At 32.1% G+C, this 19,602-nt stretch overlaps 1 protein-coding gene across 3 annotated transcripts in view; it reads right to left on the reverse strand.

Annotated features, from left to right (window-relative positions):
• Window positions 1-19,602, reverse strand: part of COL11A1 (collagen type XI alpha 1 chain) — a 213,456-nt gene that overhangs the window by 25,858 nt on the left and 167,996 nt on the right. For all 3 annotated transcript variants that reach the window (XM_032262929.1, XM_032262930.1, XM_032262931.1), the window contains 6 exons: window positions 19,290-19,343; window positions 14,333-14,386; window positions 13,619-13,726; window positions 13,146-13,199; window positions 12,435-12,488; window positions 10,965-11,018 (listed from right to left, as the gene is read on the reverse strand). In XM_032262929.1, the coding sequence (XP_032118820.1) occupies window positions 10,965-11,018; window positions 12,435-12,488; window positions 13,146-13,199; window positions 13,619-13,726; window positions 14,333-14,386; window positions 19,290-19,343 (378 nt within the window). The remainder of the gene's footprint in view (window positions 1-10,964; window positions 11,019-12,434; window positions 12,489-13,145; window positions 13,200-13,618; window positions 13,727-14,332; window positions 14,387-19,289; window positions 19,344-19,602) is intronic.

Raw genomic sequence — 19,602 nt, forward strand, 5'->3', positions numbered from 1 at the left:
AATATCAATATAGCAAATTTGCACTTGTACCCCAGGAATCTACACAAAAAGTAAAAGTGAATAAAATGAGTATCAAGCACTTCATCGATTCTATGAACTCTACAGAATTTCATGAACTCATTTTATCTCAGAAAGAGTCAATGATAACATCATTAGTAATTATTCTCTCAATATCATTCCTATAACTTTATCTGTTATTTGACATTCATTGTAACTCAATTCAAAGATAAGAAATGTATAAATTCTCTGGGAAGTCTCTTGATTTCCCTCAGATATGTTAACCAAAATATATACATTAAAATTTCAAAGGACATCTTTAAAGTTTCATATTTATGCAAAAGGAATTCTGTATTAGATCATAAATTTCACATTTGTTCTGTTAAAATGTTAAGCCAGAAATTATTTTGGTGTGATATTTAAAATAATAACATATGCAAAGTAGATACAACAATCATAAAGATTATTATTTTAGAAATAGAAATAATGTTATTCAACAAAATAATAGATTTTCCTTATTCAATGACAGCTTTTCCTTAGACAAGTAACATAATGATATGTAGTCTTAACCTCAAAAGATTGCATTTACAAACATGAAGGTTATAGTAGAGAAGATTTATCAATACCTGGCTTTTTAAAAAGCAACCCATCTATATCTATTGTCTAAAAACCAGAATGAAAACTTCACTTTTACCTCAAAGAAGAAAGAAAATCTAAATTAGAAGAGCCTAGAGAATTTTAACATAACTAAACGACAACACAGAGATAAATTCCAATTAAAATAAAGGGTTCCTTGTCCCTAAATAATTTCTTCCTTCTGTGAACAAATATCTGTCATAGTAAAAAATTTTTATTAAATGACTTTGTTCTATTCTTTTTCTCATTTTTCCAATTTTATTTATTCCTTATATTGTTTTCCAGATGACAAAAAAATTCAGACAAACTAGGATGAAAGCAGATATACTTTTTCTGAGAGTAGTAAGTGTCCTTTAGAGAAAAACTCGTGTTCCCCAGAAAGCATGTACTAAAAACTTAATCTCCAACACAGTGCTGGGAAGTAGGACCTAATAGGAGGTGCTAAGGCCATGAGAGCTTATGAATTGATTAATAACGAATATAAAAAGGCTGAGGTGCCCGGGCATGGTGGTTCATGCCTGTAATACCAGCACTTTGGGACGCCGAGTCAGTAGATCGTCTGAGGTCAAGTGTTCAAGACCAGCCTGGCCAACATAGTGAAACCCCGTCTCTACTAAAAATACAAAAAATTAGCTGGGCGTAGTGTTGGATCCCTGTAATCCCAGCTACTTGGGAGGCTGAGGTAGGAGAATTGCTTGAACCCAGGAGGCGGAGGTTGCAGTGCGCTGAATCGTATCATTGCACTCCAGCCTAGGCGACTGAGCGAGAGTCTGTTTCAGAAAAAAAAAAAAAAAAAAAAACTCGATATGTCTGTCGAATGAGGCTGTGAATTTGATATCTTGCTTTCTTGCTAGCAATTTGTCCTTCCACCTTGGCATGACAAAGCAACAAAGCCCTTGCAAAATGTGGCCACTCAATCTTGGATGTCCCATCCTTCAGCCAGCAAATCTGTGTTCACATGTGGTATTCTGCGATAGTGGCACAAAGACAATGCCTGTGGACAAATTCTTGTCCCAATAATTTATTCCTCATCTATTTGCATAAATGGAAGAGGAGAAACAATCCAGTGAGCACTTATTGTACTTTCACGAAGTAAATGAGGGTTCTTATTGAAAAATACCTCATAAAACATAACACACTAAAATAGGCCTTAGTTAATTCTCCACCAGTAGTTATTGTTATAAAAGATTTTTCTACTCATGAGAACTATTCTTCATATAAAGCACCTAATCTGATCTTCTTCCCACTATTCAAGTTTTACAGTATAATTCTATAATTTGCTAATTTTTTCCACTCATGTCACATTTAAATATCCCTTAAATATCCCTTATAGTCCAGAAATCAGCTATGCATATAAATAACAAGTAAAATTAAATCCCTAAGGAATTCATAGAATTTACACAGAAATAGTACAGATACAAAAATTAACAAATAGTACACTGTAAAATGAACAAAGATGAGATCAGTGTACAAAATAGATACAATGATTCAGTTGGGCAGTACAGAGGATTTTCCTAAAAACATACTCTCTGATCTGAATCTTACAGTGTGGGTAGATCAGAGAAGAATGGTTTCTTCTAACACTTTATCTTCTGATCACCCAGATGCATGCTTAAAGGAATAAGAATGGAAAGTACAGACAGGCTTTACCGACCTGCTAGTAGTTCACTTAGGCTAGTAGCTAAGCATCTGTGCATTTGTCTTGCTGTACAGAGGCAGAATATTAGGGTGCATGATGATATGGTGGCTTAAGATTTGGGGAGGAAAGAAGAGAATTTCAGAAAAGCAGAGATTTGACATATGGAGATCTTAATTTTTTAATGTTAGCAAAACAAACTATGCCAAATTTAGTATTAAATTAGTTATTTGGATAAACAAACATTTTGGAACATATTAAATGAACCAGAATTTTTGTTTCCCACATTAAAAAATTTTAGAACAATTTTCTCAAACAGTATTAAAAACACTAATATTTAAAATATTTTAGAAATAAATTTGATTCAATATTTTCAGATCCTTTAATACTCTTCTTGGACTCTGAATCTCCTAGAGGGGTGTATAACTCTGTAGTGGTTCCCAATTTAAACGCAGACCTTGTTTTCATAATGACCTTACTTGGAAGGCAAAGTTTTGTACCAAACAGAAATTTTAAGTGGGTTTATGATTTATTTTATTATTACAATGTATTTTCTACCTATACATTTATATAAGAATTTTTCAAAGGATTTTGTAAAAGAAAATGTCTGAATTTGAAATTTGAATTAATACTACATATATAGTACTAAAAATATATATACACATATATACATATATATACACACACACGTACTGTACGTTCATATATATGGCACATATATATATATACACTATATGATATACATAATGGGCGTGTGCATAGTAAATTAAAACTTCATCTGTCATTGTAATCAATTAATAATAACAGTTACTGTTTTAATTTTTTATTATGAACTTTCCTTTGGCAATATGAGCTGAACTTGAATTTCCATTTAATATGTGCATTTTTGGGTTATAATGCTTAAATTATTTTATTCAGCTCTAGATTTTTTTTTTCAGTGAAAGGGCATGGAAGTAGCTAAAATGATAACTTTAGTATTAAAATTCCATGTCTTATTGAAACAAGCTGTAAAATCTTCTAGTGCCTTACGGAAATATGCACTCATTCTCAAGTATTACAAATGCATGACAGAAAGTACATGCACTACAAATGATAATGTAATTCTCCTACTTGCTTAATAACCATTAGAAAGTTCTTGCTCAGTGTCACTGCCACTCACAACGTTGTGATCAATATTTTATCAGGAAGTTGTATTATCACACATGCATTAGGTTTAATCACAGAAAAAAGTTGTGATACTTTTTAACACATTTCTTTTCATTGCTACTTTTGTCATAAGATACTATAAAAAGGGTTATATTTTTATTGTTTCCACAGTGGGAAAGTAAGGATCTGAGAAATGTTAATTTCCACAAAATATATACAAAGCTAATTTAAGATTAACATTTCTAGATGAAGTAAAGGGAAACAGATTGTAAGTCAATTCTGTAGTCAACCAAACCACAAGCCTGTATAACAGATATTACCTTACTGCATATCAATATGTTCTCACTATTTTCACAAAAGTGGTATTAAATTGATTGCTGCATCAGACATTGCTGTCTGCCGACTGAACACAAAGGTTTGTGGTGTCAGTGTTCTCAAATCAGTTTCAATTCATAGAATTCACTCTGCATTACACCCCTCTATGATTAGATGCTTTATGATCATCCATGCTTTAGACAAAGTGACAAAGTGACCTTACATATGTACAGTGTATAAACAGAGTGATCTCACTGATATACGGTGCTTTCATTTTTCTTTCAGACACAGAGTCTCACCCTGTTGCCCAGGCTCGAGAGCAGCCCTGTGATCTTGGCTCACTCCAGCCTCAAACCCCTGGGCTCAAGCCATTCTCCCACCTCAGCTTCTGAGTAGCTGGGACTACAGGCTCATGCCATCATATCTGGCTAACTTTTGTATTTTTTTGTAGAGACAGGGTTTTGCCATTTTGTCCAGGCTGGTCTCCTACTCCTGAGCTCAAGTGATCCTCTTCAGCTTCTCAAAGTGCTGGGATCCACAGGCATGGCCAAATACCTCCTTCTAAATTGACTTAGTTTAAAAACTTGATTATTTCTTAAACTGGTCTTAAATCTCTATTGTTTAACAAATCAATTCTATTAAAAAATATGTGCAGTTGTCATGAGTTTAAATGCTTCTAATTTTGGCAATTGTTCTCATAGGAAATTCTTTACCATATATGTCACATGAATTTATACCAAGGAATAACTAATTTACATTATGATTATAAGTATAAATTTCTTTAAAATTACAATATACTATACTTTGAAAGTGCAGTTAATTAATATTCTATATCCTTTTTGTATGTGTATCACCAAATTAGTTCAATATTGGTCACCGTTGAACTCAAACAACAAAGCATAATTCAATAATAAACAAAACTAAATTTACCATGAATTTATTGCTTATGTGCTTTTCTTTAATGTAAGCAACTTGGACATTAGAATAAAATATTTTACTCCCTTTTGTCTTTACCTTTTATGTAATAATAAGCTCATTTAGTTTATAAATAATACCACAATTTGAAACCCTTATTCAATGCCTAATAATAACATCCACTGTTTGAGATCTTGGCAAATTCAAGTATTAGGCTTTGTGCTTTAAATATACATTTTCTAAATTTAATTTAGTCCTTACTTCAGCACTGTAAATTAGTTGGTATTCCCCCTTTATAAATGAGAAAACTGAGACTCAAATACATTAACTTATCCCAAGTCACATTTTTAGGTAGCAAGGTTTTGAAAGCAATTCTGTCTGATTCTGATGCAACAGCATTCTGGTCTACTTTGTAGTGAAATTAAGATAAAAGGAGTGTCAGTTTATAGATTGCAAATGATCTTAGCAAATAATTTGGGCTTCAATTTTTGGATTTGCTTTTTGTTTTTTTTGAGAGCGGGTCTCCCTCTGTTGGTCAGGTTGGAGTAGAGTAGAACAATTATGACTCGCTGCAGCCTGAACCTCCCGGGCTCAAGCAATCCTCCCACCTCAGCCTCCCAGGTAGCTGGAACTACAGGCAGGCACCACCACATCTGGGTAATTTTTTAAAGTTCTTGTAAAGACAGGAGCCTCACTATGTTGTCTCAGACTCCTGGGCATAAGCAATACTCCTGCCTGTCTCCCAAAGTGCTGGGATTACCGGTGTCAGCCACTGCACTCGGCCTGTGTTTCCATTTCCTTCTTTTTCTTTTTTTTCAAGATAAGCCACCTATTTGTTTAGGTTGAGGTAGAGCTATTGACTAAATAGTGTTGCAGGCTGTAAATTAAGAGTGCAAGCATTAATTGCTAGTGTTAAATCAGAACAAATCATAGTTTTAGTAATAAGATTGTTGACGTAAGAGTAATTTTTCACACCATTACAATATATTTTACTCTGGTGAAGAAAATAGATTATTATGTAAAACAGACAAAAGCATTTAAGCATGCCAGTTTATCCAAACCTAATATAGAAAACAATTTAACATATTGTGTTAAATGGCTTTCAGTTTCAATTTATTGTTGCCATATTTTAAAACAGAAAAATCTGCATATTATTGCTCAGTCGGGCTGACCTAGGGTTGATTTTTCTGCTACATCAAAATGAATGTGAATAGCTTTGTAAGCAATGCATAGCCACCACAGTCCTCATGTTATTATTAATTCATGAATACAAAGTCTTCCAATTTTGTTTACCAAGTGACTAGAATGGATTAAAATAGCTTATCATCTTTCTATAAATTATAATTTAAAAAGAGAGGATAGAACAGCACTAAAATTTTTATGAGGTTATTTTAAAATAATTTATCAAAAATCACAGTGAACTCCATTAACACACTTTCTAATAATGCTGAAGAACATATACTAGAATGACTCAATATTATATTATTTTAGGCTTTCAACATGCAAATGCATTAGATAACACAGTACAGTATCACAAACTTAGAAGCTTCCTAAATACCACTTGTAACAATTGCAATACACTTCTTTCCACAGAAATAACTACCATCCTAAATTTTTGTTAATCATTACCTTACTTTTCTTTATCATGTTTACCACTTACGTTTAAATGTTAAACATGTCCTAACAACTTTGCATATTATATAAATGAAATAATGTAATATAATCTTTCCAGTTCAATATTATAAACACATACACACACAAGACATACGTATACACATACACATATTTATTCTGTTTGACATTTAATATTAGATGTTGAGATTCATCTATGTTATCCATAACATATCCAGAATATCCATCTGTAGCATATTCACTTTTATTGCCTATAACATTTTAGTTTTTGAATATACCTCAATTAACTTATCTTGTCTACAGGTATTATTAACAAAGATAACACAACATTCTTCTTTCGGTCTTTTGGTGAATATGTAAAAAATGTCATCTAGGATATGTGCTTAGAAATGGAATTACCCTATGGTAGAAAAAGTTCATGTTAGATTCTATTAGGTAACATACAACTATTTCCCTAAAGTGGCAGTACATAGTAATTCACAACAAGTAATCTTCACTGGTTTTTGAAAACATTCTTCCCAATACTTGGTTTGTCCGAGTATATTTTTGCTAATTGATGAATGTGATATAGTATCTCAATGTAATTTCTGGCACATTTTTCTGACTTCTAAAAATATTTTTTCATGTTTCATGGGTATTTGTGTCAAATACTTTTTCATGCCTTTGGCATATTTTTTCTATTGTTTTTTTCTTGCTATTCTAATTTGTGAGAAATGCTTAGATATTCGAACAAATTATTCTGTGCAAGTTTCCTGCATATTAGAAATATTTTCTGCTGATCAGATCTTTTTGTTCCAATGTTTTCTAAGTATTTTTTGGATAAATAGGAAATTGTAACAGTCACATATTTGATACATCAGTCTATTCCTTTCTGGTTACGCTTGTGTGATCAGAATTTATAACTGAAGCTCAAAAAATTATTCTCCAATAATTTTTGCTAAAATATTTCAAAGTTTACCTTTGACATTTATGATTACTAATCAACTGGCATTGAGTTCTGTGAAATGAGATAGATGAGGCATATTTAATCTTTTTCCATATATAAAATCCTTTCTCCCAGCAGAATTTTTTTTAATAGTCTATCCACTTTCCATTGATGTGTAATGTCCAATTTGTTACAAATGAGATTTATATATACCATTGGATATTTTCTGGGCTTTTTCTTCGATGACACTATTGCCTATATATCTATATAAAAATCAAGTATAACTTTGCAAATAAATTATCTTAATTTCTCATTATTTACCCATCTTATCAATGTAGTTATTCATAATTTTATTTTTTTAAGTTTTTTCCAATTCATTTTAATCAGGGAAGTTAATCATGTTGTCTAGTTAAAAATATTGGCAGGAAGGAGAGTAACATAATTTTTTCTATCTTCTAATTGTATTTGACATTTACACCTAAAGAAAACTTCACCAATTGCTTACAATTTAACAGTATCTTATATATTAGTATCTTTGTATCAATAAAATATAATCTTTAATTTATATATTAATATCTTTATATTAATAAAAAATATAATCTTTAATTTTTGATGAAAAATAATTATTGATTATTGCTATAATTTGGATATTTCTCCCCTCCAAACCTCATGTTGAAATTTGATTTCAAATCTTGGCAGTAGAGCCCAATGGGAGGTGTCTGAGTTATAGGGATGGATTTCTCATGAACAGACTAATACCCTTCCTGGGTAGGGGTGAGTTGCTTCTCACTCTGTTAGTTCCTGAGAGAGCTCCTTGTTAAAATGTGCCTGGCACCTCCCCTTCCCCCTCCTGCTTCCTCTTTTACCATGTGATTTCTGCACATTCCTGCTCCGCTTTTCCTTCCACCGTGAGTGGGAGCAGCCTGAAGCCCTCACCAGAAGCAGATGTTGGCATCATGTTTCCTGTAAAGCCTGCAAAACTGTGAGCTAGATAAATCTCTTTTCTTTATATATTTCCCAGCCTCAGGTATTCCTCTATAGCAACACTAAATGTACTAAAAAAGTAAGCTTCATGTTCTTAAAGCAACAAGTAACTAAACTTGAGTGTACATTATATTTTCATTAATATACTAGTATATTTTACTATAGTTATTTCTAATATATGAAAATGCATCATTCATTATAAGAGACAGGAATTAAGAATCAGGGATTAACTCGTGTTTTAAAATTATATCTCATTTTAATAGAAAATGCAGAGGTCAAACAGATATAAATGAATAAGAAAGCAAATACATGAACTTTCTACTACTCACATCTACATTGGTGTTGTAGAACAAAGATATAATCTAACTCTCTGTGTATGCACTGATTTTTCTATGATATTTTCTCAATTCCAGTATTTTGGAGATGTCTTCCTAGAAGTCTGAGTTATTCACTAAAATTATAACTGTTTTTAATTATCGATTCCAAAGTAATAAACACAAATATATTTTTAAAACATCCTACAATAAAGGATAAAAATGTATTGCATTATCATGATTTAAAAATTAGTAAATATTACTGAAAATACTTTGAAAGTTTATAATATCAAGAGTGTCAATATTATTATATCAAAATAGTTTCACACAACAGTTTAACAGTTTTAACGTACAACATTTTTATGTGATAGTTATAGGTTTGTATATAAGTTGGGTTATATTATTATTCTAAAAGGGGCTTGAGATTTACTGGTTCACACTTATATGTCCTTTTTTAATGTTTCCATTAATACTCTTTAATAAGTTATTTTATTCATTTACTTAAAAAATTTTTCAAAAATACTCAGTTGTGCTTAAAATGAGTGATTCATGTGACCCACCACTGAATGGCTAAAGAAATGAATTCACTCCAAAACTCTCACTCTGTAGTTCATGAGAGAGCTCTTAACACATCACTATCTTAAGAGAAGTCATCTCAAATATCAAATGGTAATTAGTTACATATATTAAAAATTATAAATGTGCAAATTTTTGACATATTTTAAAATGAAACTAGATTAGATAGGACTTGCTGAGAATTTGACTTGAGTAATGAAATGAGCTGAGAAGCTGCCAATATATATAATAAAATATTCGAAATCAATTTTGACATAGTCTCTCCTTTTCTAGTTGCTACCATGCTTTGAAGCAAGGTTTAATTTCCTCTGTACAAAAGCAACATGCTTTATACTTGTATGATGATAATCCTTGAGCTCAGAAGTATATAATAACTATGCCATAACTCAGAGAAAACACAGCACAGTTATGATGTGAATACTTTTTTATTGTATTACATGAGTTATCTTATATTCAGCCCAAACCTTGGGTTGGTGTTCGGTCCCCTGAGAAACAGAGAATACACAATTTTCCCAATGTAATACAGGTAATAACTGGTGGAGATTGGTTGAAAGTCAGCTATTGTGACTGCATTGTTCTACTAACCACATTATATAGTATCCCACCATCTGAGGCCAGGGGAAGGAAACAAAATGATTTCCTGTTGTTTCAAGAAGGATGTAAACCCATTCCACTGTTTTATATAACTATTCTTCCAAAGTTCTGAAATACTATAATAGATACTTATGCATCATAGTTTTGTGAGCAGTTGGACTTCAAGAAGAAAGAGGCAACAGATATCAAAAATCATGTTACACTTTCTAATTACTTTATAAGAATGACAGCCCCATGGTTGTTTGGGGATAAATCTACACTGAGACCATGCTTTGGGGTTGTAGACAAAATAATAATAATAAGAGAAAAGGTAAAAGAATACACTTGGCCAATGAAGAGCAAATTGTGTTCAGAGACAAGTTTTTATTATAAATTAAATTTATTTTTGGCAAAGAGAAATATTTGCAAATATTGATTCAAATTTGTATTGCTGGGAGACAAAGTAAAACCCATTCACATTCTATGTTTAATGTGAGGATATTCAGTGTGAAAAATTCCCGTAAACTAAAGATAACATTAGAAAACAGTAGTGGCCCCAATAGCTCTGTGTCTTTTGATTACTGAAGAGGGAATTAACCTGAGAAATATATTTTGATGTTTATCACATATTCTATTTATGTGTCGGTTTGAAAATAGACTGAAGGAGGTACAGAAGAACACTGTAAGGTGTGATAGATGCTTCAGGAGGCAGGTCTGCCAAGATTGCTTTATTATGAACATAATGCATCAGTGAGAAAAGATTTACGGTAAAGTAAACCTCCTAGGGTCTTCTATGGCCAATATTTTCAGCAATGCCTATTTATTTATATTTTGCTATAGCATATCATTAAAATATTGTTTCCGAGTCAGAGAAGTTTGACAACGTAAAGCAATTTAACATTATATACTGATTCCTGAGCTCATTCTATTGATACACTCAGGTTTTTACAATGTTTTAAGTTAGCACTGGACTTTTGACAGCTCAACCCCATGTATTACATGAGAAGTTAATGTTCAGGATACTACCAAAGTCTTTAATAATAATCTACTACATTTGTACAAAGGGGTGTTCTAAGCACAGAGCAGTGGAAAACTTCTTAAGTAGAAGTTGTTTTTCTCATTTTTATTGTGACAGTAAAATAGTTAGAATATATTCTATTTGAGTTATTATCTGGCACATTTAAAAACTGTTAGGACTTATGATATTTTTCATCATCTTTATAACATGCTGCCTGCAGCTTACATACATTACATAAATTTATATACATGGTGACTAAAGTGCATATGTTCCAAATAAAGAATTAAAGAAACTTACTCTTTTTCCAGGAGGACCTGGTGGGCCAGCCTCACCAGATGGACCAGGAGGACCCTATAAAATGTAAAAAAAAAAAATACCTTTTATGAAATTGGATATTATTTTGTGGCCTACACAAATTTTCAAAATCCTGATGAAAGCCAACCCTCTTTCTTCATTTCCACATGTCAATATTTCCCAGAAAATGTCAGCCCTATTTCAGATACCTAAACTTCTTCTAGATATTTATGGTTAGAGCTGGCAAATTTACATGGGAAAATTATTCATAGTTATAATAAACTGAATCAAATTCTCTTCATGTAAAACTGTGTACTTTAAAAAGGTATTAATTTATATCTGGCAAGCATTAAACAGGCAAGCTAATTAATCATATGGTTAATAATTCAACTCATATTACATACATTTGTGAAACCATAATACTATTACTTCTAAATTTCTTCTTGTCAAAACTAACATTCTATGCCAAGGTGTATATAACATGCTGATACGGTTTGGTTGTGTCTCCACCCAAATCTCGTCTTGAATTGTATTTCCTAAAATCCCCGTGTCATGGGAGGTACGCAGTGAGACGTAATGGAGTCATGGGGGTGGTTACTCATATGCTGTTCTTGTGATAGTGAGTGAGTTCTCATAAGATCTGATGGTTTTATAAGAGGCTTTTCCCCCTTCACTTGGTACTCCTCTCTCCTACTGCCTTGTGAAGAAGGACATGCTTGCTTCTCCTTCCACCATATTGTAAGTTTTCTGAGGCCTTCCCAGCCATGCAGAATTGTGAGTCAATTAAGCCTTTTTCCTTTATAAATTACCCAGTCCTGTGTAATTCATAGCAGCATGAGAATGGATTAATACACATGCTGAGATATGATCCACAGGTCTTATCTACCGTATACAGAATAAGCCTGTATGTGTGATAGCTAAGCATCTAGTGGGAATGGTCCCAGAGACAAAATTGTGTTGGGGGATAGTTTTCTTTGGCTCCAAAGTGAGTGCCCTCCCTTTCTTTCTCCCTAAGTAACTACATGTGGCCAAAGTACACTCCTGTATCATTCCAAAAATTTTTTTAAAAAGTCCTATACTATGTTGAAAGTTCATTTAGGTTCATAATTAAAATAATTCATGTTAATGATGGGACAATAACTTGACCTTTTTTCTTTTGGTATTATTAGCGTTTTAATTTTTTAACACAATGGATAGATATCTAAACTTGATATAGTATGACAATGTCATTAGTATGATATGATTGCTTTTTTATTGTAAAGACTGCTTATATTTCTTAATTTACATCAAATAAGAAACACTCCATGTAAGATTGACTTTTAACTGGAATTCAAATTTTTTTTTGACAATTCTTTCAGGACAAGTGCATACACATAGAGCTATGTTCTTGAAAGGCCAATTAGTTCTGATTATCTCATAAAATGCTTTGAGATTATGTAAAGACTAAAAAAAAAAAAAAGTATATTTACTCACTGGTTGACCAGGATCTCCATCTTCACCCTTGTCACCACCAATACCATCTTGACCCTGTAAGAGACAAGAGAATATGAAGCAAGATATATCTCAGTGTCAATAAATCACACTACTTATTAGGAAAAAGGTATGGTAGACCATCTCTTGAGATACATTTTTAAATGGACAAATAAAATCATTATATTCTTTTAACCATTTTAAAAAAATATTGTGATACCTCTCAGTCTCCCCACAAAAAATCTGTAAAACTGCTACTATTAATAAATCAAATTTAAAATACAGCACGCTCTTTATATAAGGAAGAAAGAAGATGTTGTTAGAGTACAATGCCAGTGAATCCTTTCACCATGAGCAAATATGGTACAGTTTTGAATAGGACTTGCATTACAGAAGAGAAAGAAAAGCAAAGATCCTGTACCTTTGAATTAATAATAATAATGCTACTCAGATAATTTGTTTTTACAATCCATGAAAGTCTAGGAACCTAATCCAACTCTTGCACCTATGTTGCATAAACAGCTTAATCATACAACATTGGTGCAATAGTCTCCAATATATGGATTTTCCTGAAATTGCAATTACTTTTTATGTTTTTTTTTTTCTTTCTGTTTTCTGGAGTTCACTTAGGTAATTAGGTTTTTCTTTATTAACAATACAGAAATTGGAAACATTCCCATCAAAATAATTTCTTAATTTTTCCATGATACTTACTGCAGGGCCAGGTTCCCCAGGAGGACCAGGATCTCCAGGAAAACCAACGGGACCCTAAAATGATGTTTTGAAAGAAAAAGAAATAAATGAAAAACAAATTTTTATAAAGTTATGACATTTTGGAGGTTAAGAGGTTAATGTCATGGCAAAATCTGCCAGAATATTTGTCTTCTCCTGCCCAAAATTTAGAAAACCACCATGGCACATGTGTACCTATGCAACAATTCTGCAAGATCTGCACATGTACCCCAGAACTTAAAGTACAATTTTTTAAAAAAAAGTTAAATTATGTAGATGTAACAAATAAAAAAAATTTCTAAAGATTTAATTCAATAGAGAATGCTTATGAATATATGAAATGATGAAAAGTCAGATTTAGCAACTATGGTCCAGAGTCTCAGGATGACTAATCTAAGAGAAGCTGAAAGGGGAGTTTGGCATAAATGCCACGAGAGGTGACCAAACTCACTTACCGGGTTACCCTTAGGGCCATCATCACCTGGTGGCCCCTTGGCACCAGGAGGTCCAGCAGCTCCAGGTGGGCCAGCTTCACCTTTCTCTCCCCTTTCTCCTTTGGGACCCTACATAATGTTAAAAAAAAAAAAAAAAAAAAAAAAAGTTATCTTACAAGTTTTGCATAAGAGTTTATTAACCTTGGCACATTGGGCCAGACAATTTTTGCTGTGGGGAGCTGTTCTGTGCCCTTTAAGAAGCCTTACAGTATCCCTGGCCTTTACTAACTGGATACCAGCTCTCCACTTTTAAATATCAAAAGTGTCTCCAGGTATTGTCAAATGTTTCCTGGTGAACAAATATACTCCCAGTTTAAACTAATTAGAATAATATAGTCCTAATACAATTCAAAAATGTTTATTTAAGGCAGCAGGACTTTTTGTTTCTTCCTTTTATGGACAGTTAATCAAAGGAAATGTGTACAGTAAACAGCTCATAATTTTAATGTTCTAACTTAAGTAAATATGATCTTTGAATTTGCTTATGAATCTACATATACAGAGGATATGCACAGTTATTAAACAAGGCTTTGTATTTGTGATTATCCTTAATGGGGTGGAAAGGGAAAGTAAATAGTTGAATCACAGCTAAGAGTTAAGTTACATGTTTATAATGCTGTAAAAAAAAAATTCAAAAACCAATAGCACACTGTGGTAAAATAACACAGTACTTACACCTATGCCTGCTTCCCCAGGAGGTCCTGGGTTCCCTGCTTCTCCAGGTTCACCCTATATAAAGAAGATAAAATTAGTATTAGAATGCAGAGATATTTTACATTTGTAAAATTCAAATGTGATCATATCATTGTAGATTAGCCTTAAGTTTTTATGTTATTTAAAAGGCATTGAAAAACTTTAATAACAAAAGAACTTTTTCTATTAGTGACCCAGTGTTTTTTACTTCTCAGGTGAGTAATTAGAATTATATAGGCTTGACATTCTCACTGGTTAGTAAATAGTCAGCATATGAATCCAGATTACCACAAAACCATCATAACAGACATATGCATGTTTCCCATATTATGTATTTTCACTGTGCCTATATTCATATTACAATCAATTTATCGAGTAAACAATTTCAAATTGTTGTTTACTAAAATATAAATTCATTTCTCTTAGCTACAACAAATCAACAGATGACTTGGTAGTACATACGCTGACATTCTATAGGATTTGTTTAGCAGAAATCTAAAGTACTTAGAGGAAAGACAATAACTATAAGATATGCAAAGGTGGTTAGACACTAATTAAAACTGCTCCATTTGAGCATACACATAAATGTGATAGCCTTTATTATCTCCCTGTTTAGATGTGAATGGCTTTTTTTCTACCCCAGTGGACAAATAAATAAATCTCTTTAGTAGGTTTTAACTATGTTAAGTCTGTTGCTAATGCCTCACACTTCAAAATGCACAAAAAATATAACATCTTATTCAAGTGATCACGTAAGTAAAATAAAACAGCACCTTTATTTACCACATTTCCACTCAAAAGCAGTCACACTAGTGGTCTTGGCAATTCTGAGGTGTAAATTGTTATTTTAAATAGAAAAAGAAGTGAGGCCTAAATTTCCCTTACTTTTTAACTCTTATATTTCCAGTATTCCTGACACAAACCTACTACTCTGAAGTAAATGTGTCATATTAAATATAAACCTAATTTCAGGACAGAGACTATTTTGTTTACATAGCTTCCTACTCTGAGAATATACACATATTTTAAATTCTTAAATCACCCATTTAATGGTGGAGGCATCATGTACTTTTCAAGAATTTCTTATCAGTAGTGTGGTGTGTAAATTATTTCCTCTCTCAAGACGAACAGCAAATATTTTCAGAATTTTTGGATAAATCTTACAAGTAAAAGATTGCATTTACATTATTTATAAAGCAGGAATCATTCACCTATCTTAGTGTAATGGAATGATAAATTAGTGATATTCCAAGAGCTGGCATTCATATCTTAAAAATGAAACAAGTAGTTTGGCATTCAAATCAATTGTAAAATGTCCATATTAAAATATTTATTTGGAAATATAAATCTATTGTGCATGTACATTGAGCATGTCATTTTTCACATAATCAGAAAAAATATCCTAAAATTCACATGACACCAAAAAAATAACCTTTTTGCCAAAGCAATCTTAAGCAAAAAGAACAAAGCTGGAGACATCAAAATATCTGACTTCAAATTATGCTATAAGATTATAGTAGTCAAAAAACATATTTACAGCAAACTAATCTTTGACAAAGTTGACAAAAACAAAGAGGAAAAGACCCACTTTTCAATAAATGATGCTGAGAAATATGAATTAAACAGAAGAATAAAACTGGACTCCTATTTCTTACCAACTACAAAAATCAACTCAAGATGGATTCAATAATTTAAACATAAGACCTGAAACTGTAAAAATACTGAAAGAAAACATAGGGAAAATTCTTTTGGACATTGGTCTAGGCAAATCATTCATGACTGGGATCTCAAACGCACGGGCAAAAGAAACCCCCAACTAGACAATGAGATTTAATTAAACTAAAAAACTTCTGCACAGCAAAAGAAATAATTAAAATATTTTCTTACGCACCACATTAATTCATGATTGTATCACAGAAAGAACTACAGAAGAAATAGCTAAAATATTTTTACTAACCCTCTACATATTTTGTTGTGCTCTTTTCATTCTTATCAACTATAAAGACAAATTTATGGATATTGTGGAAAGATTATTTTCTTTTTTATTAAATGAGGGAAATGATATGTGATCAAAAAGATGGGTTTAAATTATCTTAGAATTTAAGAACGTGCTTTCGAATGATAAGTGCATGAGGTGATAAACAAAAAATTTAAAATATTCTCTCTTTCAAAAAAAATGATGAGCACTTTACTACAAAGTCTCACTTAAGAATGATACATTAGGCCAGGCATGGTGGCTCACGCCTGTAATCCCAGCACTTTGGGAGGTCGAGGAGGGTGGATTACGAGGTCAAGAGATCGAGACCATCCTGGCCAACATGGTGAAACCCTGTGTCTACTAAAAATACAAAAAAAATTAGCCAGGCGTTTGGCATGCGCCTGTCATCCCAGCTACTCATGAGGCTGAGGTGGAAGAATCCCTTGAACCCAGGAGGCAAAGGTTACAGTGAGCTGACACTGGGCCACTGTGCTCCAGCCTGGTGACAGAGCAAGACTCCGTCTCAGGGAAAAAAAAAGAAAAAGAATGATACATTAATATTCATGTGTCCAAAATACATGAAAATTACTATTTGGTATGTTAGATCCAAGTGTACACAATGTAAACTGACAATTAGTTAAAATGAGATTTAAAAATTATCTAAAAATATTTCATTTAAAATCCTTTTAAGGAAGGTGGGACAAAAACACAAATCAATAAATCATTGCAACACAACTAATATTATAAATTGATCTATATTCCTAGTAGCACAATGCTGCAAACTATTCATTCTGAATAATAATAATTAATTCAAGTTTATCATAGAGCACTGGTATATGAAGGAGGTGCTAGATGATGAAGTCATCACTACTTACTGTGTAACTATTTACCTCAATATATAACACACTTGTTTATGTACATATCCCTTCAGAAAGGACAGGAAATTACTCTGTATGTACAAAGTTATAAAACCTGTATTAAATCTTAGGAAAATTTCCTGAAATATTTCCTTGTATTGGCCAAACTATTTTGAAGGGCAAAAGTCACTTATTGCACTCATAGCAAATATACAGTACATGAAAAGCAGGTTAAATATATTTAAACAAAATGCAGCATGACTAAAAGATACTGGCTTTTTATTATTCACTGTCAGTGCCTGGAAATAAATTTTCCATTCTAGAAATGGGAATACATTCAGCCAGAATCAAGGCTGATGTCAGAAATTTGTAATCTATAGCAAATTATGCTATCCTAGATTAAAAAAAAATGAAGATAGAGTTCTGTTTCTATCCTGCTCTCTGTCACATAAAAATTTTCAAAAGAAAGGAGTGAAATTAAAACCGTGTTTTTTAGTGTAACACATTTTGACTGGGATTGATTCAGAATGATTCGGATTGACTGTATTATTCTCATAAGAGTCAAAGTTGGCAAGGAGTTACTGTAATACATAGGCTTTAAACTAAATGGAAACAATGTGGAAGGAAGTTTCTCAGAACTCTAAACATCTGGCATTCATGTCTGTTTTCAAGAGCAGCACTGAGATAGTTGCAATTTCCCCTCTGCATTCAAAATCTTTGGGAAAAAATAGCCAATAAAAGCTAGAAATCCTAGAGACTAGCTCCCACAACAATTTAGTCAGCATTAGCGCCAAAAGGAGATCACCCGAAGAGGAAAGAAAAATGTGTGTGCCTTGGTGTCATTTGTTTAACGCCATGATGTCCTCAGATACCATTGCTCTCCCACAGGAGCCGGAGCACAATGAAAAATGTTTTCTAGGACAACTTAATATAATAAAAAATGTGTTTTCTATTTCAATACCAACTACCAGAACAGTTTCAAAGCACAACATTAAATTTAAGAATGTAAAAAAAGACAAATAATGCAGTAAGAATTAAATAATGAGTTAAAAATTCTCTTAATCAAATGATAAAATACTAGAATACAAGTGTTGAGCTGAAGTAAATATCAAAATATAATAACATAACCTCATCTTATTACATTTCCTTTTTCTGAGAGTTAAATGCTTTAATTTAAAAAGTTAATTTAAGTGTAATATAAAATACATGAACAAACTTGAGACCAAAGAAGGGAATCATTTTTAAGAATATGGTAAGTCTACCTACTGATATCCTTTAATAACTAGCAAATTAAGGAAATTTTTAGTGTTCTCGCTGCATAACATATGATGTTATAATTCTTCCTTTTCTAAAAGCTGGTAGTTTATTTTTTAAAGCAAGCTAATATCAATGATGATTTTCTTGAAAATTCTATTAAGAAGCGAGCATGAATGCATAAATAAGAAATCAATGAGACACTGTGACATTTTTATACAAGGAAGAGCAGATTTTTTAAATGAAATCATGTTCACAAGAAAAAAAATCTATTCTGAGCCCAGATATTATGCCTCATGCCAACTACTTTGAAAAGTGACAAAGATAGGTCAGAGTATTAGTAATGAAAATGTAACTCAAAATATGACAAAATGAATGATCAATTCCTTTGTGACTTGAAGGATTTTTAAAAATTTCCCTTTAAATCAGTTACATCAACCAATCTCTTCTATTTTGAGAATTGAGTATTACCAAACATTCGTGGACTGGAATGTATCCTAGTTAGTCCCTTTCTAAGGAAAAAATGTTGATGAAATTACAGGAATCCACTAGGGCTCAGCTTTCCCAGCTTATAAATGTGGATATTAATGACATCATAATTGTGAGGCTTCTGCTTAGATTTAAAAAAAAATTAATACCTGCCCTCATTCAATATAACAACTCACAATCAAAACATAATATTTCAAAATCATTTCAACTTTAATTTTTGAAACTACTAAATGACATATGAATCATATAACTATGTAAAATGCTTAGAAACACACATATTAGAAGTACTTAAACTACTACTGAGTATTACAAAAGTACTTAATTCATGCTGTTTCAAACTGTGTGTCACTAACATCTTTACCTTTTCTCCAACACCACCAACTGAACCGACAGATCCTGGAGGTCCTTGTGGTCCCTGCAGTGTAGAAAAAGGAATGCAATTATCCATATTCTTACTAAAACAATGCTTTTGTAAACATATATCTAGTTTTTTTCGAAGAGAAATAGATGCATGAGTATTCTGAGTCATTTAAAGAATGAGACTAAAAGATGCTTGAATTGAGCTGTCAAATGTTCTGGGTAGCAAATAATTTACCATATTACAATGATTTTCAAATTCACCATAAGTTTGAAGATAAAGAAGGCGACTTCAAGCTCTGGTTGATTCCTGGAAC

The sequence above is a fragment of the Sapajus apella genome, unplaced genomic scaffold, assembly GCF_009761245.1.
Source record: "Sapajus apella isolate SASKATOON/1434 unplaced genomic scaffold, GSC_monkey_1.0 scaffold133, whole genome shotgun sequence".
Lineage (NCBI taxonomy): Eukaryota > Metazoa > Chordata > Mammalia > Primates > Cebidae > Sapajus > Sapajus apella.